Consider the following 27420-nt stretch of genomic DNA (forward strand, 5'->3'; position numbering starts at 1 on the left):
ATGGTGCTGGGAAAATGGGATAGCCACATTAACTCAAAATGGGTCAAGGACCAAGACCTAAAACAATAAAATTTCTAGAAGAAAATAGGAGAGAAGTTTTGTGATATCAGATTTGGCAATGATTTCTGATATGACATTAAAGGTAAAGGTAACAAAAGGAAAATTAGAGAAATCGACTCCATGAAAATGTAAAAATATTTTGTATCAGAAGACACTATCATCAGGGTAAAAACGTAACTCACAGAATGGGACAAAATATTGCAAATCCTATATCTAATAAAGGATTAATATCCAGAATATATAGAGAACTCCTAGAACTCACCACCAACCAATTTGATTCAAAATGACTTGAATAGATAATTCTCCAAAAGAGATACAAATGGCCAACATGCTCACAAAAAGGTGTCCAACATTATCAGGGAAATGCAAATTAAAGCTATAGGGAGATGCAATCTCATACCCATGGGGATGGTTACCATCAAGAAAAGGGAAATGAGTGTGAGGAGCGTTTTCTCAGAGAAATGGGAACCCTTTGTGCGTTACTGGGGGAAATGTCAAGTGGTAGAGTCATGGAAAACAGTAGGGTCTCAGGTGTTTGTACACCCCTTTTCATAGCAATATTATTCACAACAGCTAAACTGTGGAAGCAATCCAAGTGTCCATCAATGGATGAACGGATAAACCTTAAATGTTTAGCCTTTAAAAGGGAGGAAATTCTGCAATATGGTGATATGGATGAATTTTGAGGACATTTTTCTAAATGAAATTAGCCAGTCATTAAAAGACATATACTGGGGGCACCTGGGTGGCTCAGTGGGTTAAAGCCTCTGCTTTCAGCTCAGGTCATGATCCCAGAGTCCTGGGATCCAGCCCTGCATCAGGCTCTCTGCTCGGCGGGGAGCCTGCTTCCTCCTCTCTCTCTGCCTGCCTCTCTGCCTACTTGTGATCTCTGTCTGTCAAATAAATAAATAAAATCTTAAAAAAAAAAAAAAAGACATATACTGTGTGATTCCACTTATAGGAGGTCCTTAAGAACAATGGGATCGTAAAGGCAAAAACTATACTTTGCCAGGGGGATAAGGGGCACTTACTGTTTAATGAGTGGAGAGTTTCAGTTTCACAAAATGAACACGGTAGAGGGATCGTGGTGATCAGTGCACAACAATGTGAATGTACTTGATATCACTGAACTGTGCGCTTAAAATTATTAAGATAGTAAATTTTATGTTATGTGTATGTTACCACACCGACAGAAGAAGAAAATAAAGACAAAACAAAAATAAAAATGCTTTGCCTGCTCTTTGATCTGGACCCGAAAAGGACGGCGCGGATTCACGTGTTGGGGGTCCGGCCCAGAAAAGGGGCAGAGCATAGAGTGCCCAACCACCTCCCCTCCCCCGACCCCAGCGCGGAGGCCTCACAGATCTGGGGCTACCGTCTTCTCCAGCTTCCCCTACCCGGGAGCAAGGAGAGTCTCTTGGCAGCCAAGTCGGTTCACAGCCAGCCCTGCGGCGCTGGACTCTGGGGCGGGGCTCTCCTCTCTCCGTCCCCCACCTGCGCTCTCCCCGCCTACCCTGCGATTCTTCCGGCCTCGCGCGCCTCGCCCAATCAGAGCGCGCGCCTGCCTCAGGGGCCGGGCCCGCGGCAGCTCAGAGACTGCGAGGAGCCAAGCGTTGTGCCCAGCGGCAGGTAAGGCGCACGGCGGACGAGTGAATGGGGGTCGCGGGCAGCTTTTAAGAAAACCTTTGAGCAGGAGCTTGGAAAACTTGGCCAGCGGGAGATCGGGCTCCGCCCTGAGGTCTCGGGCCCAAGGCCCAGGCCTAAACCCCCAGGCGCCTCCTGGACGCCTCCTCTCCAGCTCCACTGGGCCCGGAGGGGAGCAGGCTGTCCCGAGGCTTGGCTGACCCGGCATCGCGGCGAGCCCTCCCGGGAAGGGGCTCCCTCATATAGCCAAAAGGCAGACTGTTCAAAAAATTAAATCTATTTTATTTTAAAAGTGTTTATGGTTTCAGTTGCAATGTAGACGTAAGTCGGCCGGAGCTGTGTACGTGCACGTAGCTGAGCCCGTGGTTCTGTCGCGGTAGCGCGAACGTGGGCTGACAGCTCGGTCCACGCGACATGTGCGTGGCTGGGGTTCTGCTCCTCGGGTACGAATCCTGCGCAAGACCCTGAACCTCTCCTGGCCGCGCTTTCCTCTTGGGAAGCTGCAAAGTACGGGTATTTCATAGACCCTTGTGAGGGTTGCATGAATTAAGGACACTAAAAAACTAAGGCTGAGCTCCCAGCAACAGCAGGGTTAAATATATACAAAGATCTTTCCAGGTGCTGATAACCCTGAGTTGTTCGACGAAGGAATTAAGGAAGTTCACAACAAAACCGCGTAGAATAGTCAGAAATACATACATATACATATACATATACACGTCTAGTTACTGGGAACAGAGACAATGTAAGAACAGAAAATAAGTCTGGGCGCAAAAAAGAGTAAGTGTGTCAGTGCTGTCCGACAGAACTTTCTGTGATAGTGGAAACGTTCTATATTTAATTAACTAGCATCCATAACCATATGTGTCTCGTGGCTATCTGACAGCACAGCGCAGGTTTCTAGTTGGGTCTCATATTTGTTTCTAGGAAGGGAAACTTGGTTAGTTACATAGTTTGGTCATCTGAAAAGTAAGGCATGCTAGAGACTTCTCCCCACCTCTGCTCTGGCAACCATCACTTTATTCTCTGTTTATAAGAGCTTTTAACATGTTAGAAATATAAGTTACTCCTACATGTTCTGCTTGTGTGGAAGGTTTTTGTTCAGGTCCCCTCCCCCACTTGTTAGTCATGCTGTGGAGTTCATGGGTTCCTGTAGCTCTCCAGCAGGAAGAACCGGTCTTTTAGTAACAGGGAACCAAGGTTCCCGTCTTTCTGGGAAATCAATGTCTAACAACACCTATGGGCCCCAGAATGTTCTGATCTCAACCCAGTTTTGAAACGGAGTTGCACACTGTTTGCAATTATTTGAATTAATTAAGTTACTTTAAAAAAACCCAGAACCATACCCTTATAAATTTGAGTACACTAGAGATTTGTTCCTTAATAAGAGTATTTTTGACTCCTGTTATCTCATTTTTTCCTGTCATATCTATCAACATCAAGATCACTTTTTTTTTTTTCCCAGTAATTAGTGCTTTATCATCAATTCCAATAGAAAACAGAATTGCAGATCATAGAAAACCACAAATAAGGGCTCCTTGCTGGCCTGGTCAGTGGAACATGTGACTCTTAATCTTGGGATTGTGAGCCCAAGCTCCATGTTGGGTGTAAAGATGACTTAAAAATAAAATCTTAAAACACCACAAATAATCTATATCAGTCATCATAACTACAATGTTGAAAAGTGGTACTTTCAAGAAAAGGGAGAAGGTTTCAAAATGCTGACAAGGAGGAACTGGAGGGAACAGAGCAAGTAGGAGTGGCAGGAAGGTTGGGAGGGGAAGAGAGTGGCTTAGGTTTGGAGAGAGTGTCCAGGAAAGCTTTCCCTCTTCAGCCCTTTTGTGTGTTTTAGCTTCAATGGCAGCTGCTTCCCTGGCTCTGACAACTCCAGCCTTGTCCCAGTTTCCTTGTGTCGGTGCCCCTGAGAGAACCAGAAAAGAAGTTAATAACCTCCAGTGAACCAAGACAAACACTGAGAAAGCTAAACCAAAGGAGAACAAAAAAGGAGAAGTAAAGTGGGTTAGAATTACAACGTGTCAGCACCAAAAAAGAGCCTAGGGGTCATCTAAGTATGTCTAAGTTCATCTGTGCCCTTTCTTTTTTTCTTTTTGTGGTGCAGAAACCAACAAATGTACCTTGGCCTTGGTCATTTTGGTGGTGGATGCCCATGCCAGGTATAGGATTCTGGGTTCTTGAGTCACGGGCGGGCTGTTATCTCCCAGAATGATAGCTTAGTCTGAAGGGAACTTAGTGCATCACATTTTGGGGTCAAAGCTCATACTCCAGCACTGTTTGGTAGATCTGCTGCAGTAGATGTGGGGAAAGGAGAAACCTACTTTAAATTGCTTTTAGCAGGCTTTTTATTGCAAAAGTCCTGATTCTTTTTCTTTAGCTGTCTAGTGAACCACTGCAGCCTGAACTATCATTTGTCATTATGTGGTAATTCAGGAACTCACTCAAGATTCTTCTGTTTGTTTTTTGTTTTTTTAAGTACTTGATCCTAGACAGACATACCATATATTTCTGGATGGGAAGACCAATGAATTCACATTAATTTAATATACAAGTTTGATACAGTTATAGGCACAGTCCCAGTAGAACTGGATTTTTTTGCTTTTATTTTTTTTTAACTTGACAAAGATGTTCTAAAATCAATCTGGAAGCCCGAGCAAGCAAGAATAGATAAGAATACTCCACAAGTTAACGAGAGAACTTGAGCTACCAGAAAACAAAAACATATTGTTAAGCCATAGTCATATAAACAATGCATTATAGGCATGGGACTAAAGGTCAATGACACAGCAGAAAAAGTGGAAAAAAAAAAAAAAGAATAACCGTATTCATAAGACCTTATGAACGAGTCATGGGGGAAATGATGAAATAGTCCATTAATGATTTGGGAACAACTCAACTATTTGAGGGAAAAGGGAAAAATACAGACGGAGTCTTATCTCATGCCATACACCAAAATACAACTTAGATGGATTAAAATACAAAAATAAAAAGGTTAAAAATCTAAAAAATAAAAGTGTGTCTATAAATGTTTCTAAATATAATATCAACAGTCAGAAACATAAAGGCTTTTAGTGTTTGACCATTTAAATATTAAACCCTTGAAACAAACAAACCTGAATTTCTTGCTATAGGATTAGGTCTTAGATATTTAAACTAATTTTTTTTTAAAGATTTTATTTATTTTTTCGACAGACAGAGATCACAAGTAGGCAGAGAGGCAGGCAGAGAGAGAGAGAGAGAGGAGGAAGCAGGCTCCCCGCTGAGCAGAGAGCCTGATTGGGGCTCGATCCCAGGACTCTGGGATCGACCTGAGCCGAAGGCAGAGGCTTTAAACCACTGAGCCACCCAAGCACCCCAGGTCTTAAAGAATATATTAAAATATAGAATAAAATTCTCCCTGGGTTCTTTTCAAACTTTAATTAGTCTTGGCAGGACAGTGGGGAGGAGGAGAACGGTGTGATGAGCTGGGAGAGTGTAGAAAGGCAGAGCCAGATCTCTCCTGGCCGGGGGGGGGGGGGGTTGTACCTCTTGGCGGTGCCATCTTATTATAAGGGGAATTGAAAGCTGGAGGGGAAGGAGCATGGGAAGGATACCCCAGTTGAAGGATCTGGCCAGGATACCTCAGTTGAATGTGCTTTATACATGAGAGTAATTCATCCTAGGTAGTAGACTACTGATACCTAATGAGATAGGATTTCTTTTTTTTTTATTTACTTTTAAAAATTATTTTTATTAACATATAATGTGTTATTTGCCCCAGGGAAACAGGTCTGTGAATCATCAGGCTTACACATTTCACAGCACTCACCGTAGCACATACCCTCCCCAATGTCCATCACCCAGCCACCCCATCCCTACCCCCCATCCCCCAGCAACCCTCCGTTTGTTTTGTGAGATTAAGAGTCTCTTATGGTTCCTCTCCCTCCCGATCCCCTCTTGTTTCATTTTTCCCTTCCCTACCCCCCACAACCCCCTGCCCTACCTCTCAAATTCCTCATATCAGAGAGATCATATGATGATTGTGAGATAGGATTTCTCAGTGAGCTTCTGTCTCACACACGCACATTTCTCCAAGTCATTCTATGTTTTCTTTTGTTTCGCTTTCCCAGATTCTGTGGGGAAGCAGTTTATAAACAGTGTTTTGTAGACGTTTTTGATAGGAAAACTTTCCTGGAAGTTCTCATTTGAAAGGAAAGGCAAGTAGCAATGTTTCTACAAGGACGAAGGACTCAGGACAATTTAATGATTTCTCTTGAATGTGATGTGGGCACTGGAGATACATTGGAAGTGGCAGAATTGCTAGGTCGGGGTTGTGTGCATTTGGAATTGTCATAGATGTTGCAGACTGCCCTCTTACAGAACCGATCCCCATCTGTAGGCTCCCAATAATGTCAGAGAGCGTGTTCTTCCCTACCCTTTCACCATCGCCGCACCGTGGCGAACATTTTGATCTCTGGCAGTCTGATGGGAGCATCTTTGCGAAATAATAATTTGCATTCTGCGATCATAAATGAAGTTGAGCGTTGTTCTTGTTTTAAGAGCCTCCTGAATTCCCTTTTGTGGAAATCAGAGAACATTAGGGACGAGACCTGTCAGAGAACAGACCTTAGGGACAAAGTCCAGTCATTCAGCCTACAGATGAGGAAGCAGTTTGGACATGGTTCCTTAGCAGGACCAACACCAGTTCTGTTTGTCATGGTCGCTGTCTGAGGGAGTGTAAGACAGGATCTGTAGAGGTCTCTGGAGTACTCGGGGGTTTGGCTCTAGAACCAGAAAGTCTGAAAATCACAGTGCAGTGCTGCAGTGCTGAGACTGGGAGACCAAATGCTTTTACCCACCCTGAACTTCAGGAACCCCATCTGGAAAATAGAATTGGTGTTAGCTTTTTTGCCGAGGGTCTGTGGGTTAGTGTTAATATCAAGTAGTTGATACAAGTAGGCTCACAGCTGTTAGTATCCTCCTTGTATTTGTGTGTTTTGTTGTCTGACTTACCCACCCACATGTAAGCTCTAAGGGAGGCTTAAAGTTCTTAAAAATATGAGTAAAACGCTATGGAGTTTTGGGTAGGGCATCTGCCGGAGAGAGCAACCAGGGGGGTGTTCTCTGGGGACACCCTGTGGTCCAGGCTGCTGCTTAACACACATCCTCTTCTAGTTCTAGCTTTTCCCCCCAACTTTGCTATTAATGACTTCATTGTCCTTCCAAGATATGTTATGCGTAGGAAGACATCACAGGCATCCTGACTTCCTGAGATCTGAGAGGAAAGCTAACCTGCTTTGTTACTTCCTCCTTTTTAGGTTTGTCTTCTGCAGGTTCCCTTTTTCATGTTTTTCAGGAATCATGAAAAGACTCTGGGTTATTAAAGGAAAGACAGCATGCGTGCCGGGTAGGTTAGGTCATGAGACCCAATCTCAAAGCACAGAGGAGGAATGAGAAGAGGGAAGGGAAGGGAATTACTGAAAATGGGTTATTTTCAACACACAGCCCAGGTGACCATCCCAAATGTTCCTAGGGTTGTCAGGAGTTAATTTCTTTTTTTGTTTGTGTTTGTTATTTTTAATAACGGGTGTTCTTGATTTTGTTCTTCTCATTCGTGGTTATCATCAGGATGTCCAACCCTTTCTATATTTTGAAGCAGAATAAGATCAAATGCAAGGATGGGTCCAAGGACCGAGGCCACCACTGCCTTCCCTTCCCAGAGGACCTGGAGGGCCCTCCTCCCTCCCCTCCAGCTCTGGGCATCCTGTGCATCGGCTTCCTAGACATCCCACTCCAGTGAGGGGGCTGGAGAAGCTTTAATTCTCTCTCTGTCACCTCTAGTCATGCAGTCACCCTGCCATTGCCTGCCTGAGTCTTAGTCGAAATAAAGGGGCAGTTCTAACAGTGCTGACAAGTGAATGAGAAGGCTCATTTTATAGGCCTCTCAGTTCTACTCTCAGTTCTCATGTCTCTCCTATGTGCCTGTTTGCTCCTTCTTTCCTCCTCCTTCATGCTATGGGTTCAGAGTAGCCTCTTAAACTGTTCTTTTAACATAATACATTTAAGTCCTCTCGAAAGTCATCTAGGAGGAAGAAAAAGATGTTTTTCCTACTGCCTTGCTTGTCTCCATACAAGAAAGGCAGATCTGGGGCTCCTGGGTGGCTCAATCAGTTAAGGGAGCCTCTCGATCTCAGCTCTTGATCGCAGGAGGTTATGAGTTTGAGCCTCATGTAAAAAAAAAAAAAAAAAAAGAAAGAAAGAAAAAGAAAAAAGAAAAAGAAAGGCAGATACAAAGCTATCCCTTCCAAGCACCAACTTTGGGACACGCACCATTCTTTTAAGTACACATAGGCATTATAGTTACAGTCACTCTTCCAGTATAGGGGACGGACCTTCAGGGTTGGAAATGTCCTTCTCTAGAAACATCATTGGCATATGACATCCCAGCCTCCACCAGCCTCAGAATCAGACACTGGCCTGGGTACCATTACTGGAGGGTTAAATGTGGTGGAGGCATTTGGGGACGATAGGGCCAGTGGGATAATAGGTAGTGTGGGAGATGGGCGCCTGAGTGGCTCAGTTGGTTAAGCGTCCAGCTCTTCGTCTTGGCTGGGGTCATGATCTCAGGGTCATGGGATCAAGCTCTATGGTAGGCTGTGTACTCAGTGGTGAGTCTGCTTGAGATTCTCTTTCTCTCCCTCTCTTCCCCCCTCCCCCTCCCCCTCCCACTTGTGCACTCTTTTTCTCTCTAAAATAAATGAAATCTTAAAAAAAAATAGGAGTGTGGGAGAAAGTGGGATGGCAAAGGGAGTGTCTGCGTGGAGTCTGGGGCAGGTGTCATCAGAGTCCTAACCTCTGCTTTTGTCTTCACAGCCACGGAAGTAGGAGAACAAGATGAATGCGGAGGTGAGTACTTTCAAAGGACCAGTTTAAGGACTGCTTTTCTTGCATTTTTCCTCATTCTTCCTTCACTGAGTTTCTTCTCTCCCTACAGAACTTTCAAAAACATTGGCACAAACTTGAAAACGTTTCCCTTCCTGCCTGCCGATGTGCACATGGCTCTGGGCGATATGGAAAAATTGGGCCCTTCTGCGTTCTTATCTGTGTCTGACCGGCTTCAGTTAGATTGGAATTTACTGATTGTACCTCAAGCTGAAATAACACTGAAGGGCTGGGGCTGGAGTGGGCAGCAGGGTGTAGGGGTGCTGGGCCTAGAGCCTTACTTTGTGTTATTCTGGGGACATTTAACCTCTGCTTACTACGACATTTCTCTTCATTGTCTCCTAGGGGCTCTCAGTTGCACTATCCCTGTTCTTTGATCTGCTGAGATTTCCAGTCACTTTGCCCTTTTGTTTTTTTCTGACTGATCAGCTCCTTCCTGCCTTTACTCCTCTCCAAGAGGAGAGGATCACCCTTGGTCCAATGTCCCCAACTGCTTTTCCTCTTCTCCCATTGATCCACATGCCAAAATCAGGACAGTGGTCTTGGGTGAGTGGCACAGCTTCGTGCTGTTGGCAGCTGGCGAATGTGTCCAGACCCTCACGGGGTGCTCAGCACAGCCCCCGCCCCCGGCCTCTGCGGAGCTGCAGGTGGCCCCCTTTCCCATTGCCCTGAACGGCCAGCTCCCGTCTTCTCATTCCTCCCGGCTCCCTCCTCACTCTTAGTACGTGGACCACTTCCTACTTTACAGAGAAAAATGAGAACCATCAGACATCATCTCTCTCAATTCCTGCCTTCCCATTCGTCTTACTCCTCTTGTCACAGTGAAAGGGATGTTTATCAGTGAGAGAGCTCCAGGCTGTGAGTGTAGGAAAACCCAACTTCATGTGTTTTTCATCTGGGAAGTCCCATTGGAGGGCATGCTTCAGGGCCGGCTGATCCACTGGCCCGGCGATCGTCATGATCCAGGATCATGTCATCTCTCTGCTCTTCGTCCACATGTTAGCTTTGCCCTGGAGACGGTGCCCCGATGGCTATAGGATGGCTGCCAGCCGCAGTTGAGGCGACGTGCTTCCTCATTCACTCTGAGCAGGAGAGGAGGCAGCTTCCTGTAGCTCTCCCAGATAAGCAGGGGCCTCTGTTTTATAAAGTAACACCCAATGCCTCCTCAGGTCTTAGTGGCAAGAATTATGTCACATGCCCACTCCTGGACTAGTTACTGGGTTAGAGGAGCTAAAATGTTGCCATTGGCTTACACTAACCAGCCCCCCCCGAAGCAGCTTACCCCCATGCCTGGGCTGGATAGAGGAAGAAGAAAGGAGAGTAGGCCTGTTGTATCCAGTGTCCCTAGAAACCCCCGTCCACACTCTGAATGGCAAATTCTGTTGTCTCTGCAGACCTCACCCTGCCTCTCTAATTATCTCCTTTACCAGCTGCATTGTAAGCCTCATTTTTGCTGACTCATTCTGACTCATATTTCCAAAGGCTTTATTTTCTTTTTTTAAAGATTTATTTATTTATTTATAGAGAGAGATCGCAGGTGGGGGAAGAGGGAGAGGGAGAATTCTGGAGCAGACTCCCCACTGAGTGCAGAGCCCGATGCGGGGCTTGATCCCTGGACCCTGAGATCCTGACCTGAGCTAAAACCAAGAGTCGGCTGCTTAACCAACTGAGCCATGCAGGCTCCCCTCAAAATGCTTTAGTTCTTACTTTCTTCAGAAAAAACCACATGTGACATTTTGTCAAGCTGCTATAATCCTGTTTTTCTCAAGTCTTTCGAAGGGAGGCTTCTTGAAAGAGATGTCCGTAGGTAATTTCTCCATTTCTTCCTCTGTCCAAGTCATTCTCAACCTACTGCAGTCAGGTGTCTTTCTTAGTGAAATTCATCTTAAATAATAATTTTTAAAAAATTATTTTTGTAATAATCTCAATACACATACATAGTACGAAGCTCAAAAGCCACAAAATGGTAAAAGTCCAAAGTGAGTCTCCTACTGACTGATCCTACTAGCCTACTGGCCTTCCCCACTTCAGGGCTGACTTCCTTTAAGCACTTTCTGGTGCCTCTGACCCCTTATGTGAAGGGCCTTGTGACTCACTCAAATTCTCATGGAGTTCTGAAGAAAAATTAGAAACTTTGCATTGATAGTAAGCTTATACAGCCTGGCCTGGTAACAGTTCCCCCAGTCATCAGTTACCCCTTCTTTCCTGTCACTTTGACCCTTACTTCTTGGATGGCTTTTTCCTCTCAACCTTTGAAAACATTCCTAGGCCTTGGGTTCCCCTTTAACCATCCCCACTTCTCTCCTGCCTTAAACGCCCATCGTTCAGTGTCTGTGACCACTTTCTCACTTCCCTTTTATGTCAGCTTCACTGCTGTCTGACTTGGTTCTCATTGTTCCACCAAAACTTTGCAAGGAAGGACCACCAGTAGCATCCCTATTGCCAGATTTGGTGGAAAGTTCCTTTTTGAAGCATTTGACCCTGTTGGCCATGTTCTTCATGTAGTTCCCATGTTGTCCCAGGGTTTCTGCCTAGCTCTCTGCTCACGTCTTCTCAGACTCTTAGGCTTGTGGTCTGCCTGCTTTTGAAAGCTTTGTGTTTCCCAGAATACTCCTCCTCTTGCCCATCGTCCTGGGCTGCTCATCTGATCCCCCAGTTTTTGTTAGTCGTATGCTTAGGAATGTACCCAGTGGATTTGTTCGACCACATCCTACTCCCCACCTCCAGATCTGCCCACGAGAAGCCTGGATTGCTCGTCTCCACTGAGAGGTTCTCCAGGTGCTCCAACTCTTTCCAAAACAAGCTGGACCTGCTGTTTTTCTGCTGCCCCAAATAAGCTCCTCAGGGAATAGCACCATAGTCACCTGTGTGCGTGGCCTGGAAGCTCGACATCCTTCTCCCTCCTTTCCCACGCTCCATGCTGTAAATCCCGTTTTCTTGATTTAGTCACTAAAATGGAAGTGTAACAGTACACTGTACCAGGCTTTAGACTCGGCTTGATAGCGTTAATGGTAAAAAAATTATAGATACGGTACTTGTACTCATGGGATTTGCTGGTGAGACCATAATACCTTCCAAATCTGTCTTTTTCTTGCTTGACTTTCCGCCTCCTTGTCCTTTCCTCACTTCCAGTACTTACTCTCCTTTCCTTTCCTTACCCTCCTCTAGGTCATTCTCTCTCCCTCTTGGGGGGCAGAGGAGGACACCTCAAGCATAGAAGGTACTCCTCAGCCCCGGTTCGTGATGTGTGGTCCTTGCTGGTGTGTGCAGGGCTCCTCTCTTGTATTTATTTTCTGATTCCTTGTGGTCTTTATCCTTGTTCTCCCCTTTCCAAGACAGCTATGCTATTGTCCTATTGGATTAAATGATTACCTTCTTGTTTCCGTGTATTCATGAAAGTGTATGTTACTGTTTTTGTACAAATACCCTTTACATTTACATTTCGTAAAATGTGTTTTTTGTTTTTGTTTTTGTTTTTTTGGTGCACAAGTTGTGTGCATTAAAGCACATGCATCAGTTTGCATAGCCATTACCACAATCAGGATTTAGACCCTCACTCCGAAATACTCCTTGCTTTCGTTGCTGCTCACCGCGAGCCCCTGGCAACCACTGTGTAGTATACTTTTAATTTCACTAATTGTATTACTGTGTAATGGTTTTAGCTTGTTCTCTTTCTTATTTTTTCCACTCAGGACTACATTTTCAAGATAAAACAAAGAGTTAATCTGCTGCACAGTACCCCACGCTGTGCATAGTTTAATCCTCACAAGACACCTATGAGCAAGATGCTATTATCACCTCTGTTTTGTAGATGAAGGAAATGAGGGTTAAGTAGCTTGCTCAAGGCATGGGGTCTTGGGGGCAGAATGGCCATGCAAGCTCTGATGTCTGACTCTGTGAATGCCTGTCTTCTTGTGCATGTTCAGCTAATCGTTTGGTTTTTTTTTTAAGATTTTATTTATTAAAGAGAGAGAGTGAGGGAGAGCATGAGAGGGGAGAAGGTCAAAGGGAGAAGCAGACTCCCCGCAGAGCTGGGAGCCCGATGCGGGACTCGATCCCGAGACTCCGGGATCATGACCTGAGCCAAAGGCAGTGGCTTAACCAACTGAGCCACCCAGGCGCCCAGTTCAGCTAATGTTGTCCATGCAGTTCATTTCTGCGACATGAAAAGTTTCTCAGGTCTTTCTTTCTGGAAGGGATACCTCCTTCTCATTAACTCCCATTGCTCTTTAACTCTTTTTTTGTTACCTGCCATTCTCTGACATCTAATATAGCTCTCTGTGTGTCTTACTCATCTTAGCATACCCGCAGCACCTGGTGTGATGCCTCATACGTTGTTTGTACTCACCAGATGGCGGTCATCATTTAGTCAGGTGATCGGATGGTTCAGAAACTGTTCAGTAGTCTTGTAATGCAATCCAGAACTTAGACGGACTAGTGAAAATGCAGAGGAAGGAAATCACATGCCAGAAAATTTCAGGGAAGACTTGCTGTGGCTCAGAGTCTAGCTGGAGTAGAAGGGTGGAGAGGGATTTTCAGCCTCAGCTAGTCTGATCTCAGAGGAAGTCTGTTGAATACATGAACGACTCCAGGACTTTGAGCCTTTCAAGCTGGGTCCCTTAGGGAATTCGTGGAACCACTGGCCTTTGCCCAGAAGATCAAAGCAGAGCCAGCCAGGTGGGGTGGATGGTTGGCACCTGGCACAGAAGATTGTGATCCAGGTCGCAATGAGATGGCCAGGTGGAAATTGGAATTGACCAGCTGGCATTTCTTCTTAGCTGGAGCTTGGAGGAAAGGATGGCTCACAGCTCACAGGGATTTTGGAGTCCTCAGCATAAAGGTGGTCATGGAAACCTTAGGAATAAAGAGATCCCCTGTCCCTGAAATCCAGGGATATGGGGAAGAGAAAAGAACAGAGGGACAAGGATTGATCCCTGGGAAGTACGCACATCCAGAGGGCAGGGTGAAGAAGGAAAGTGGTGAAGTGTGAAAAGAAAACCTTGGGCGCCTGGGTGGCTCAGTGGGTTAAACCTCTGTCGGCTCAGGTCATGATTTCAGAGTCCTGGGATCGGGCTGTCCGCTCAGTGGGGAGCCTGCTTCCCCCTCTCTCTCTGCCTGCCTCTCTGCCTACTTGTGACCTCTCTCTGTCAAATAAATAAATAAAATCTTTTAATTAAAAAAAAAAAAAAGAAAGAAAACCTCAGTACGAGGTGAGAGAAGCCAAGAAAGGAGGGAAAGTCCAATTAAGTTTTAAATATGTCTGAGGTCCAGGGGAGTGTAGCTGGGAAAAAGGCCTTGAATTTATCAATGAAAAGATGGTCTGTGATGAAGCAGAGAGTCGTGGCAGTGGAAACCGGGTTACAGCTGGGCCAGAAAGTGTGAGTGGAAGCAGGAGTTGTAGCCTGGAGGTGTGAGGAGTCAAATGATTAGGGTCAGTGGACTGGACAATCAGGGGCAGGAGGTCCTCAGGGAGGGGCAGCAAAGATTCTGGGCACTGTAGAGAGACCCCCAGGTAGGGAGATGGGAGTAAGCAGAGTCCACAAGCTGTAGAGTTCCAGTCTGCTTGGAGCATCCCTTGGATGTATGTATCTATTTTAAGTGTTTTTATTTTGGATAACTAATATATCCACATGATTCAAAATTCCAAAGAATTTAGGGGGGGGAAAAAAGATTTCTGAAAAGTCCTCTTCCCTCCCAGCTACTCTGGTTCTCATGCTCCCAGGCAAACAGAGTTAACTAGTTTATTGGCTGTCCTTTCAGAGAGATTCTAAATGTATACCACAAATACTTCTTTTCTCTCCAGCTGTCCCCTCCTTCTTTTGCACAAACTGTGTTACACTGATCTGTGTCTTGCTTTTCTCACCTAACAATCTATCTTGGAGCTCAGTCCCTTTAAATACATAAAGAACTTCCTTGTTCTTTTCTATAGTGGTGTGATATTTCATTGTAAGGACATACCATGATGTACATAGCCAGGCATTAACAATATATATCTTATCTGCGATTTTCTGCTATTACAGGTAAGGCTGCAGTAAACCTAAGTCTTTTCATTGTGTATCTCTGTAGGATGCATTCTTAGAAACAGATTTACTAGACCACAGAGTATTCACATAAGTACTTTCCAAGTTGTTCTCCACAAAAGTTGCATATTTTTCTCTCCCTCTTGCATTGTATGAATACACCTGTTTTTCCACACTCACCAATGTGTTGTTAAACTTTTGATCCTTGTAAACAGTGGATGAAAAACGTTAGGTTATTCTTCCTGACTATTTGGAATCTCCTTTTCCCCTCCCAGAGTGGTGGTCCATCACTCGTCCTCATATCCTTACCCCCTGAAGTTCCTCCCAAATTATTTTATTTTATTTTATTTTTTAGTTTATTTAATTTATTTTATGTTTAGTTTATTTATTTTATATTTAATTAATTTATTTTTATTTTTAAATTTAATTTTATTTTTTCAGTGTTCCAAGATTGATTGTTTATGCACCACACCCAGTGCTCCATGCAATACGTGCCCTCCTTAATACCCACCACCAGGCTCACCTAACTCCCCATGTCTCTGCCCTCCAAAACCCTCAGTTTGTTTCTCAGAGTCCACAGTCTTTTATGGTTTGTCTCCCTCTCCCATTTCCCACACTTCACTTTTCCTTTCCTTCTCCTAATGTCTTCCATGTTATTCCTTATGTTCCATAAGTAAGTGAAACCATGTGATAATTGACTCTCTCTGCTTGACTTATTTCACGCAGCATGTCCATGTTGATACAAAAGTTGGGTATTCATCCTTTCTGATGGAGGCATAAGACTCCATTGTATATATGGACCACATCTTCTTTATCGATTTGTCTGTTGAAGGACATCTTGTTTCTTTCCACAGTTTGGTGACTGTGGCCATTGGTGCTATGAACATTGGGGTACAGATGGCCCTTCTTTTCACTACATCTGTTTCTTTGGGGTAAATACCCAGTAGTGCAATTGCAGGGTCATAGGGAAGCTCTATTTTTAATTTCTTAAGGAATCTCCACACTGTTTTCCAAAGTGGCTGCACCAACTTGCATTCCCACCAACAGTGTAGAAGGGTTCCCCTTTCTCCACATCCTCTCCAACACTTGCTGTTTACTGTCTTGTTGATTTTGGCGATTCTAACTGATATAAGGTGGTATCTCAATGCGGTTTTGATTTGAATCCCCTGATTGCTAATGACGATGAACATTTTTTCATGTGTCTGTTAGCCATTTGTATGTCTTCTTTGGAGAAGTGTCTGTTCCTGTCTTCTGCCCATTTTTTGACGTGATTTATCTGTTTTTTGAGTGTTGAGTTTGAGGAGTTCTTTATAGATCTTGGATATCAGCCCTTTGTCTTTAGTGTCATTTGCAAATATCTTCTCCCATTCCGTGGGTTGCCTCTTTGTGTTGTTGACTGTTTCCTTTGCTGTGCAAAAGCTTTTGATCTTGATGAAGTCCCAAAAGTTAATTTTCGCTTTTGTTTCCTTTGCCTTTGGAGACACATCTTGAAAGAAGTTGCTGTGGCTGATGTCGAAGAGGTTACTGCCTATGTTTTTCTCTAGGGTTTTGATAGATTCCTGACTCATGTTGAGGTCTTTCATCCAGTTCGAGTTTATCTTTGTACATGGTGTAAGAGAATGGTCAAGTTTCATTCTTCTATACATAGCTGTCCAATTTTCCCGGCATCATTTATTGAAGAGACTGTCTTTTTTCCATTGGATGTTTTTTCCTGCTCTATCGAATATTATTTGACCATAGAGTTGCAGGTCCATATCTGGGCTCTCTACTCTGTTCCACTGGTCTATGTGTCTGTTTTTATGCCAGTACTATGCTGTCTTGGTGATCACAGCTTTGTAGTAAAGCTTGAAATTAGGCAACGTGATGCCCCAGTTTTGTTTTTCTTTTTCAACATTTCCTTAGCAATTTGGGGTCCTTTCTGGTTCCACACAAATTTTAGGATTGTTTGTTCTAGCACTTTGAAGAATGCCAGTGGAATTTTGATCGGGATGGCATTGAAAGTATAGATTGCTCTGGCTTGTATACACATTTTAACAATATTTATTCTTCCAATCCATGAGCATGGAATGCTCAATGTAGTGCCAGGGTGGCTCAGTCAGTTAAGGGTCTGCTTTCAGCTCGGTTCATGATCTCAGGGTCCTGGGATCAAGTCCTGCATCGGGCTCCCTGCTTAGTGGGGAGTCTCCTCCCTCTGCCTCTCTCCACTGCTTGAGCCTGCATGTGCGTGCTCTCTCTCTCTCTCTCTCTAGCAATAAATAATATCTTAAAAAAAGAAGACAATACTTTCATAAAATTAGTTATCCTAGGAATCATTTCACATTATAAGAAAATTTCAGAACAGTAACTTTCATGAGCATAAATGCAAACATTTTTAATAAGATTTTAGCAAATAGAATCATCAGTATATAAAAAAGATAATGCAAGGCCAAGTGAGGTTTATCCTAGGAATGAAAGGTATTACTGTATTAATAGATTTTAAGAAAAGTTTAAATGATCACATCAGTAGACTCAGAAAAGGCATTTGATAAAATAGACCATTTATAATTTTTTAAAAATCTCAGCAAAATATGAATAGAAAGTATTCACATCCTGATAAAGGGTATTTACAAAAAAAATCTACATTTAACATCATTTTTCATGTTAAAGACCCAGTGTTTTCTCCCTGAGATTAAAAATGAGGCAAGAATGTCTGTTCCCACTAATCTAAGTCAGAATCATAGTGGAAGACCTACCAGTGCAATAAGGCAAGAAAGTTGAATAAAGCACTGCAGATTGAGAAGGAAGAAGTGAAACCATCTCTATTTATGTTTGACTTATGGTCTATGTAGAAAATCTGACTCAATATACAAAAATCAATTATATATTTGCAATAAACAGTTTAGAAGTGGAAGCTAAAAAAAAATACTATTTACAGCAGCACTAAAAATCACAAAATACTTAGGTATAAATTTAACAAAACAAGATTCATACACTGAAAATGACAGAATAAAAGAAATCAAAGAAGAACATATGAGGATATATACCATGTTCATGAATTTGAAGATTCACTATCCCAAGTTGTTTGTTTTTTTCCCAAACTAATCTATAGAGTCAGTGTAATCCCATTCAAAATCCTGGCAGATTTTTTCTTTTTGTTAGAAATTGACAAGTTGATGGTAAAACTTTTATGTAAAGGCAGAACTACAGTTTTGGAAAAGAAGGGGAAAAAGTTGGAAGGTTGACAGTAACTGATTTGAAAACTTACTATAAAACTGTGACAATTGAGACAATATCACAAAGGTGCAAAGGAATTTCAGTGGAAAAAAAAGTTATTCTCAATAAATTTTTGTTGGAACAATTGGATATCATATGCAAAGAGGGGGGAAAGCTCGTTATGGCTTCCAGAGCAGATGGTACATGAGCTGGGCGTGAAGTCTGGGTGTATTTACATACAAGCCTGGCATACCTCTGCCTCACTGTGGACAGTTGATTCAGCCTGTGGAATACACATTCGAGAGGCTGCCTCTCTACCTAAAAATGTTTTTAAAAGAACCTTGATTCATACCTTACACCATATACAAAAACTAATTCAAATGAGAACATAAAGTAACTAAAACTTTAAGCCTTCAAGTGTAAAACCGCTGAGAGAACACATAGGAGAAAGTCTTTGTGTCTTCGTGTTAGCCAGAAGAATGATACATTAAATTTTTTTGATAACTTGGACTTCATCAAAATTAAGACTTCAAGCTCCTCGAAAGACTAAGATCTTAAGAAAATGAAAAGACATGCTACGGACTGGAAGCTGTTTGCAAATTACAAATTTGACAAATGAATTCAGTATCAAAAATACATAAAGAACTCTAAAAACTCACATAATAAGAAAACAACCAAATAGAAGTTTGCAAATGATTTGGATAGACACATCGCCAGTGTAGATATACAGATGGCAGATAAGCACATGAAACAGCCCTTAACATCACTAGTTATTATGGAAATGTAAGTAGAAGCCACGGATATCACAACATACCAATTATAATGGCTAGAATGAAAAGGAGGAGAAAAACCTGATAGTACTAGATGTTGGTGAGAAGAAAACCTGGTAGAACTAGATGTTGGTGGAACCCCGACATTGGGCATGAGAATGCAAAATAGTACATAGAGTCATTCCAGGATTCACTTTGGTAAATAGTTTGGCAATTTCTCATAAAGTTAAATCTACGTGTGACATAAAACCCAGCAAACATAACATATGATTTACTGTAAGTCTCAAACACATCACTTAAAATATGACCCAGCACTCTTATACCCAGGTATTTACCTAAGTTAAATAAGAACCATGTTTAATTTACACAAAAACTGGGACGCCTGGGTGGCTCAGTTGGTTAAGCAGCTGCCTTTGGCTCAGGTCATGATCCCAGCGTCCTGGGATCGAGTCCCGCATCGGGCTCCTTGCTCGGCAGGGAGCCTGCTTCTCCCTTTGCCTCTGCCTGCCACTCTGTCTGCCTGTGCTTGCTCTCTCTCTCTCTCTGACAAATTAAAAAAAAAAAAAATTTACACAAAAACTAGTCAATGACGACTATAGCAGCTTTATTCATAATAGAATAAATTATGAATTCATTCAAATGGGAGCATGAGAAATGCTCTTCATTTGTCAAATGGATAAACATATCTGTATATTCATACAGTAAACTACTGCTACTTAGTAAAAAAAAAAAAAGAGAAGAAGAAGGAGAAGAAGAAGAAGAAGAAGGAGAAAGAAATTACTGATACATGTAACAACGTAGATAAAAAATGCATTGTGCTAAGTTCAAGCCAGACTCAAAACACTACATATTGTATGACTTCATTTATATGACTTTCTGGAAAAGCCAAAACTATTGAGAGAGTAAGCAAACAGCGGTTGCCTGGAGTGGGAGTCGGGTTTGACTACAAAGGAGCATAAGTAATTTTGGAGGAGGATGATAGAACTATTTTATATCTTGATTTGTGGTGGTAATATGACTGTATGTTGGTCAAAACTCATAGACATTTACTAAAATGGGTGAATTTTATTAGATGCAAAAAAAATAACCAATAACATCAGAAAGGGCTTCATAAGATGCCCAGGTCTTCAAAGCTTTGAAGGTTTACAGGTGGGCAGTAGGGAGGAGCTCAAGGGACACAGGATTTGCAAAGGCTTAAAGGTAGCAAATGTACAAAGTTTTACATACTTTGCAATTGTTTGGAAAGTTAGAAGTCTAAAGGTACGCGGTGGGAGAGGTGCCAGAAGTAGTAGACAGAGCCAAGTTTGGAAGTCCTCAATGTTTGGTAAAGAAGTCTTTGGTAAAGATTTTCCTACACTCTTATTTATTTATTAAATATTTGTTTTTAAATTTTACAGACAAAAGTGGTTTTAAAATATTTAAGTGATAAGTATTATATAAAGAAGAAAAGTTTTAAGATAAGAGAGAGATGGGAGATACCAGACAGCTTTATGTTTTCTTCTTTTTTTTAATGCAGTCAACCAAAATGGTTGTTTTTATTTTAATACTCTGGCCTTTCTGCTTGCTTGTTTTTAAATTGCCTTTTAAAAAAAAATTTAAATTCAATTAATTAACATATAGTGTATTATTAGTTTCAGAGGTGGAATTCAGTGATTCATCAGTCTTATAACACCCAGTGCTCATTACATCCCCTGCCCCCCTTAATTCCATCACCCAGTTACCCTAACACTTTCATATTTAAGTACAAGACGTGTGTTGTTGAATGTTTTATGATTGGATCCACTATTTCCAAGCCCTGCAGGTATCTGCCCCCCTTGAAGCCTTTGAAAGAATGCCTCCTTCTGCCTCATCTGCCCCCAGATAACTGTGTGGGTCATCTACTCAGTTTATTCAGGTCTTTGTTCAAAGCTGCCTCCTCAGAGAGGCTTTCCCTCACCACCCCTTCAAAACCAAAGCATCCCCTCCTATAATCTCCCTCTATGCCCTTTACCCCACTTCATTATCTTGGTAGTACACACTATCACCTGACATTTATTCATGTGTTGACTTGTTTGCTCTCTTCCTTCTTTAAGATCTCTGTTAAGAGCAGGGTCTGTCCACAATACATCCCTGGAGCCTGATACCTTTCAAAGTAAACCATACATGCAAAGGCCCTGAGGTACAAAATGACTGTGACATGCTAAAAGAGGGCCTTTGCATGTATGGTTTACTTAAGAAGGCCAATGTGACAAGAGGGAGAGGGCTAGGAGATGAGCTTAGAGAAATAGGCAGGAGCCAGATCACAAAGGCCTTTGTAGACCACAGCAAGTGGTTTGGGCTTAATTCTGAGTATAACAGGTGGCCTCCAGAGAGTTGAAACCTGGGAGGTGGGTGGGGAGGGGCAGATAATTAACTGATTATATTTAGTCTAAAGATCATTCTTGCTGCTGTATGAAGAGTAGACAGAATAGGGCAAAGAGTAAAGCAAGGGAACCAGTTAGAAAGTTTGCTGGAACTGTCGAATGGATGAGGTTGTGACTTGGGTTAAGGGGTAGCAATGAAGATGGACAGAAGTAGACAGAAGGCTTATGGATGGATCCTGACAACTTGTTGATGAATTGGGTATGGAATGGGGGACAGAGGAAAAAGGCAAGGATAATTCCCAAGTTTAGGGACCTCAGCAACTGAGTGAATGGTGTGGCATTTACTGAGATGGGAGAATCTGAGGGAACTACACCTTGGGTGAGGGACTGCGGTAGAGAATGAAATATTTTTAATGTTTTTGTTCCATGAACACCAAGGGCCAGAGAGGTTTTTTTTCCATCTTAAAGTATTTTTTAAATTGCGATTTAGTTGACATATAAGAATATATTAGTTTCAGGTGTACAGCATAATGATTCAGCATTTTTTTTTTTTTTTTTTTTTAAAGAACTTGGACTTCAGTATTTTTCTATCTTTAGCCAGTGTCTTAGTTTGGGCTGCTCTGAAAGCAGATAAAGTACCATAGACTGGATGGCTTATAAAAAACAGAAATTTATTTCTTCCAGTTCCAGAAGAAGTCTGAGATCAGGTTCCATGGTCAAGCTCTGGTTGAGGCTCTCTTCTGGTTGCAGACTGCTGACATCTGGGCAGAGCACAGAGAGAAGCAGCAAGATCTCTTGTGACTCGTCTAAGGGCACTAATCCCATGCATGAGGGCTTCTGCCTCATGATCTCATCTAAACCCAGTTACCTCCCATAGGCCCCATCTCCTAATACCATCATACTAGGGGTTAGGGTTTCAATATATGAATTTTGGGAGGACACCGTCAGCCAATAACAGTTGGGAAACGAAGGGCTTTAATCAGGGGAGGGACTGCAGTTTTATCTCAAGCAGCTGCTCTGGGAAGCCTGTGGGCGATGCATGGGAAGGATGGGATTGGAAGGAGTGAGACCAGGTGATTTAGGCAAAGAAATCCTGGGCCAGCCCTAGAGCTGCGGACACAGGGAGGGGCAGAATCAGTGGGAAATGGTGACAGACACATATCACGGGTGGCAGGAAGGGGTGAATCCAAGATGAGATTCCCATTTCTACACTCAGAGACATCCAAGGAGGACTGGGTTCGAGAGTTGTGTAGAGGTCATTTCTATCAGTTTGGATGAATTGAGAGGCTCTGAAACTTTAAGAATCGACTTGATTTTTCACTCTGGTACTATTTGCATACAGCCCCTCGCAGTCCACCCAAATACTGACTGGGTAAGCTTACCCGAGAAGTCGGCTGGAAGTCGGAAGCTGTAGTGGGGAGTCTGAGTAAGGTGACCGCTCCTGGCTTGCCCCGAGTTCTGGGTGGCAGCATCTAAGAATGAGCCCTTCATGGAGGACAAGGGGAGATGGAGAGGAGAAGGGAGTGGAGGGACATTGGAAGGGGAGGTGAACCACGAGAGACTATGGACTCTGAAAAACAATCTGAGGGTTTTGAATGGGCGGGGGGTGGGAGGTTGGGGGAACCGGGTGGTGGGTATTAGAGAGGGCACAGATTGCATGGAGCACTGGGTGTGGTGCAAAAACAATGAATACTGTTATGCTGAAAAGAAATAAAAAATAATAAATAAATAAATAAATAAATAAAATCTAAAAAAAAAAAAAGAAAAAAAGAATGAGCCCTTCTGTATCAGATTGCATGCCCCCTGGAGGAAGGATTCAGGGAGTACAGAGGTACGACTTAAAGAGGGAAATCTCTCATCGTTGGAGAGGTGGTGGTGGAAATGGAACGCTAAGTGTGAGGAGCCTTCTCTGTGGATGACACTGTCAGAGCTTCTCTAGAAATATGTGCTGGAGTTAAAGCCTCTGCCTTCAGCTCAGGTCATGATTTCAGGGTCCGGGGATGGAGCCCCGTGTTGGATTCTCTGCTCAGCAGGGAGCCTGCTTCCTCCTCTCTCTCTGCCTGCCTCTCTGCCTACTTGTGATCTTTGTCTGTCAAATAAATAAATAAAATCTTAAAAAAAAAAAAAAGAAATATATGCTGGGTAGAGCTCTTTGCTCCCCTGGCTCTCAGCTCAGGGAGTGTCTTAGTCCCCCCCATATGCTACGGCTTCATGTGTGTTCTGGGTCGGCTCTTTTCCTCCCTTGTCTGGACTCTACTGGTCCTGCTGATGTGTCTTTGTTTTGCTGTTCTCTGCTAGAGGCTTTTACTGTTTTTAAAAATCCTTCCTTGGTCCCTTATATTTCAGCCTGAGAGGAAGTTCGGAGTGGTGGTGGTTGGCGTTGGCAGAGCCGGCTCTGTGCGGATCAGGGACTTGCGGAATCCACATCCTTCCTCGGCATTCCTGAACCTGATTGGCTTCGTGTCCAGGTGGCTGGCATTTGTCCTGTGCCTTGTAATTCGTGGCAAAACCAATGAGGTGAATTAGGGCTTGGGACATAGAGCTTCTCCAGACCCAGGAAGAGAGAGAGCCAGCTCTGGGGTCATTCCAGGGAACCGTGCTCAGGGTCAACCCCACTAGATCGCAAGTTGGGATGAGTCTGGGAGCCGGAGTCCTGGACCTGCAGTGGGGATATACAGCGAAGACAAAGGCAGGGAAGATGAGAGTAGGGCCTGATGGTGACACAAGGGGCACAGTGAACACATGGTGGCTTGGCCTGAAAGAAGGCCATCAGTGTGTGCCATTTAATCATTGTATCAGTTATCGTCATAGCCATCCGTGCAGTGGCCCTGGGCTTTACAAGCCTTACCAGCTATTTGATACAGATAGCATTATGAACCCCGCTTACAGATAAAGAAACTGAGCCACAGAAAGGTTATATAATTTGCCTATGGACACACAGCTAGAAAGTCTAAGGCCTAACTTTGAATACACGTCTGTTTGATTCCAAAGCCCATCATCTAAGCAACATGTATTCTTTTCCCTTTGGTAATTTTGAGCCTCACTTTTATCTCCTGTAACTCAATCAAAATCAAACTTCTCACTGTGTTTCTTCTTCTCTGACCCACACTCACCCAGTCCCTTCCTCCACCACTCACCACTTCCTTACATACGCCAGTCACCAAACTCACATAGTATAAGGTCATTTATGCATGTTAATTGTGAACAAGATGTAGGCACTGTGTTGGCTGAGGAGAGAGGGTGGGGAGCAACCTAGGTACCTCTCTCTGCTTTTTAATGCTTTAGAAATATCAAACAAAGCGTGGTTAACCACTGTGATGGTCCACACAGACCATCCGGGGCACTAGAGAGACCCGGAAGTGGTAGGAATCTGCCCTTGGTCAGTCTTCTCCCCTCAGTAAGAGTCGAAGGTACTTGCACATAAATGGGAGATCAAAATGACTATTCACCAGCGCTGTAACTCCCATTGCAGCCCTACCTGAAGCTGGATTGAACACAACAGTTGGGTTCAAGGCTGAAGTGGGGCCTCTCCTTGTCCCTTAAACCCCAGTCCTCTGCTAGCTGGCTGCTGTGCTTGATATAGTGACGTCTTCTAAACTACTCAAGTCGTATGGGAAGATGGCCAGCTCACACCCCCTGCTTTACAGCACCCCTACCTTTATCACACTGTTCCCCTTCTCACGTGCCCTGTTTCTTACATCCAACTTGCTAAGTCCTACCATTCCCCCAGGAAGCCTCCTCCAAAACCCTAGATTAGATGTTCCTCACCTTAATTGAACTACCCACCTGAACCACCAAGCATGACAGCTCTCATGTTCGTGTAGTGTTGAGCTTACATATTTACATGTGTGTCTTCCTTCTTCTCTTAGACTGTGAGTGAAGTCTGATAGTCCTAGTGCTTAGTGGTCCTCGAGACCACTTCTCCTGTGATAAAAGGAGAGCAGTTGTTTTCATTTTAGAGACAGACTAATTCAAAGACTGCCAGGTCCTACAGGCTGTTAGCAGTAGTGTCGGGACTCAATGCCAGGTCTCTTGACTTAAACCTGTATTTCTCACTCTGTGGCGGGTAATGTCCTGGAATTGGGAGGCAGGGAGGGAGTTAATTTCTTCATTTCCAAAAGCTGGTTACCAGGACATAGTTGGGAGGCGAGGAAAAGGATGGTGCTCACTTATTGGATATGTTGTGGACTTTTGTGTTGCATTTTTGTTATTCTCAAATAGACGAGAGCTTGGGAACATTGATGAAGTCCGGCAGATTTCCTTGGAAGATGCTCTTTCCAGTGAAGAGGTTGAGGTCGCTTATATCTGCAGTGAGAGCTCTAGCCACGAAGACTATATCAGGTGGGTTTTCAATGTCAGTGGTCCTTACCTTGCACAGCAGTGCAGGAGCATAAAAATGATGGGGCAAACTGAAATCTCTTAAAGAAATTTTAATAACTGAAGGGGAAACTCACAGTGGAGCCATCACCTTTAAAAATTGTCAAAATGCTAGGGGCACCTGGGTGGCTCAGTGGGTTAAAGCCTCGGCATTCGGCTCAGGTCATGATCTCAGGGTCCTGGGATCGAGCCCCGCATCAGACTCTCTGCTCAGCAGGGACCCTGCTTCTCTTCCTCTCTCTCTGCCTGACTCTCTGCCTACTTGTGATCTCTGTCTGTCAAGTAAATAAATAAAATCTATTAAAAAATTGTCAAAAAGCTAAAAACTCTAACTATGAGTTACAAATGTGGAAGAAAATGAAAACTACGTCAAACTAATATTTATTTGGTATACTATAATTTAAAATAATACAAAGAATTGAAGGGTATTCTTTGTAGAAGAATTCATTGACAGCAGATTGAATAGTGCTTGCCTCTTGTCATACTGGGAGGCGGAGCCAGTATCTTCATGGCGCTTGGGCAAATTGTTGTAATCCTTTCTAAGTTTGGATCAGCTGTCACCAATGTATCCTTTGTGCTTTTAATATTTTAAGTATCTCCAAGAGTTCCTTTAATATGAACGGCTTTTGCCATGAGAGAGGTGCAGAAAGAAGGTAGTGGTGACATCGGAGAGGGCAGATGACATTATAAAGCAAGAGAAGTGACACCTCCCCCTGCCGCACCTTCAGATGCGAAGCCTAGAGCCCTTCAAGCCTTTGGGGGGACTGTGCCTGGAAGGGGGAGCCCCACGCCCGACCTGACAGCTGACAAGGCGGTTCCAGCCACTCCCCCGAGTCTCACTTCCCTTCTCGGTCCCTACATTAAATCGCAGCTGCCCGCGTGCCATTCCCCAGGACAGGCTGCTCCCTCCTGGCCGCTTCAGCTCCAGTGTGGAAAGAAACACCTTTCCTTGGTTCCCTTTACCCTACTTTGGCACCAGAGTGTATTTCCTTAAAAAGATGATTTTGTAGTTCTCAGTTTATAAATGTTTGCACCTTAGGAGTATCTGGAGAATAAAATCCAAACTTCAGAGCAGAGCATTCTAGGTTCTGCACAGTCAGGCTCTCGGCTACTTATATGACCTTGTTTCCCTCTCCTGCGGTAGTCTACTCCCCGGCTGTGCTGAAACTCATGCCATGACCCCAGTGGACAAATCTCCGTACCCTCATCTTGTAGGTCGCACCTGGAAAATGCCTCCTCGCATGTCAGATGATACTGAAACCTTTTCAGACTGGCTGAGGCAGCCCTGGCTGTTCATGGGTGTGGCAGGCTGTGTGTATGGCTCCCACGGGTTAATAGGCTATTTACAGGTTAATGTCTTTTGTTTCTCCTCCAGAGTAGCTGGCAAAGTGTACCTAGTTGACTATATGAGTGTAGTCATGAATGATGAGTATAGTCAGTGAATGGATGAATGTTCAAATGAACACATAACCGGAACACTTCTTCTAGCCTAGGAGAAAGTGACGGGAAGTACAGGTTAGCCTCTGGCCCCCACTCTCATCTGCATTCCTTTGTGACCCAGAGACTTACATGTATTTATCACAGTCCGTTCTCTGTCATGCAGGGCGTTTTACTGACGCTTACTTGAAGTGCATTTTCTCTCTGTCTCTCTCTTTTTTCCAAAGGCAGTTCCTCAATGCTGGCAAGCATGTCCTTGTGGAATATCCCATGACACTGTCTTGGGCAGCAGCTCGGGACCTGTGGAAGCTGGCAGAGCAGAAAGGTAACGTATAGTCTGTCTGTGGAACACGGACCCTCTTTTAGAGTTTCTGCAGGTAAAATGTCTTCGGTACCATCTTTATGCCTTTAAAAGTCAGCCCTATGCCAGATATGTCCCGTGGGCTCCCAGTCTCCTAGCCATCCCCTGTCCTGTAGGCACACATAATGGGTGTGTGTGGAGGGCTAAGAAGGTGGAAGGATGAGTGGGGATTTGCAAACTTTTGTGAGAGACTTACGGCTTTTACTCTAATGAGAAGCATGAATTAGCATCGACTTACGCTAGTGTCATGATATTATTCCACTGTTATTCATGCGATATTT

General features: G+C 43.6%; 1 protein-coding gene across 1 annotated transcript in view; it reads left to right on the forward strand.

Moving 5' to 3' along the window:
• Nucleotides 1-1611: 1611 nt before the first annotated feature.
• Nucleotides 1612-27420, forward strand: part of LOC111157033 (biliverdin reductase A) — a 38353-nt gene continuing 12544 nt past the window's right edge. The window contains exons 1-5 of the mRNA XM_022518238.1: nucleotides 1612-1689; nucleotides 8572-8604; nucleotides 23311-23432; nucleotides 25186-25305; nucleotides 27006-27103. Of these exons, the coding sequence (XP_022373946.1) occupies nucleotides 8593-8604; nucleotides 23311-23432; nucleotides 25186-25305; nucleotides 27006-27103 (352 nt within the window). The 5' untranslated portion in view covers nucleotides 1612-1689; nucleotides 8572-8592. The remainder of the gene's footprint in view (nucleotides 1690-8571; nucleotides 8605-23310; nucleotides 23433-25185; nucleotides 25306-27005; nucleotides 27104-27420) is intronic.

Source organism: Enhydra lutris, unplaced genomic scaffold (genome assembly GCF_002288905.1).
Source record: "Enhydra lutris kenyoni isolate GAN:26980312 unplaced genomic scaffold, ASM228890v2 scaffoldscaffold51, whole genome shotgun sequence".
NCBI classification, from domain to species: Eukaryota; Metazoa; Chordata; class Mammalia; order Carnivora; family Mustelidae; genus Enhydra; species Enhydra lutris.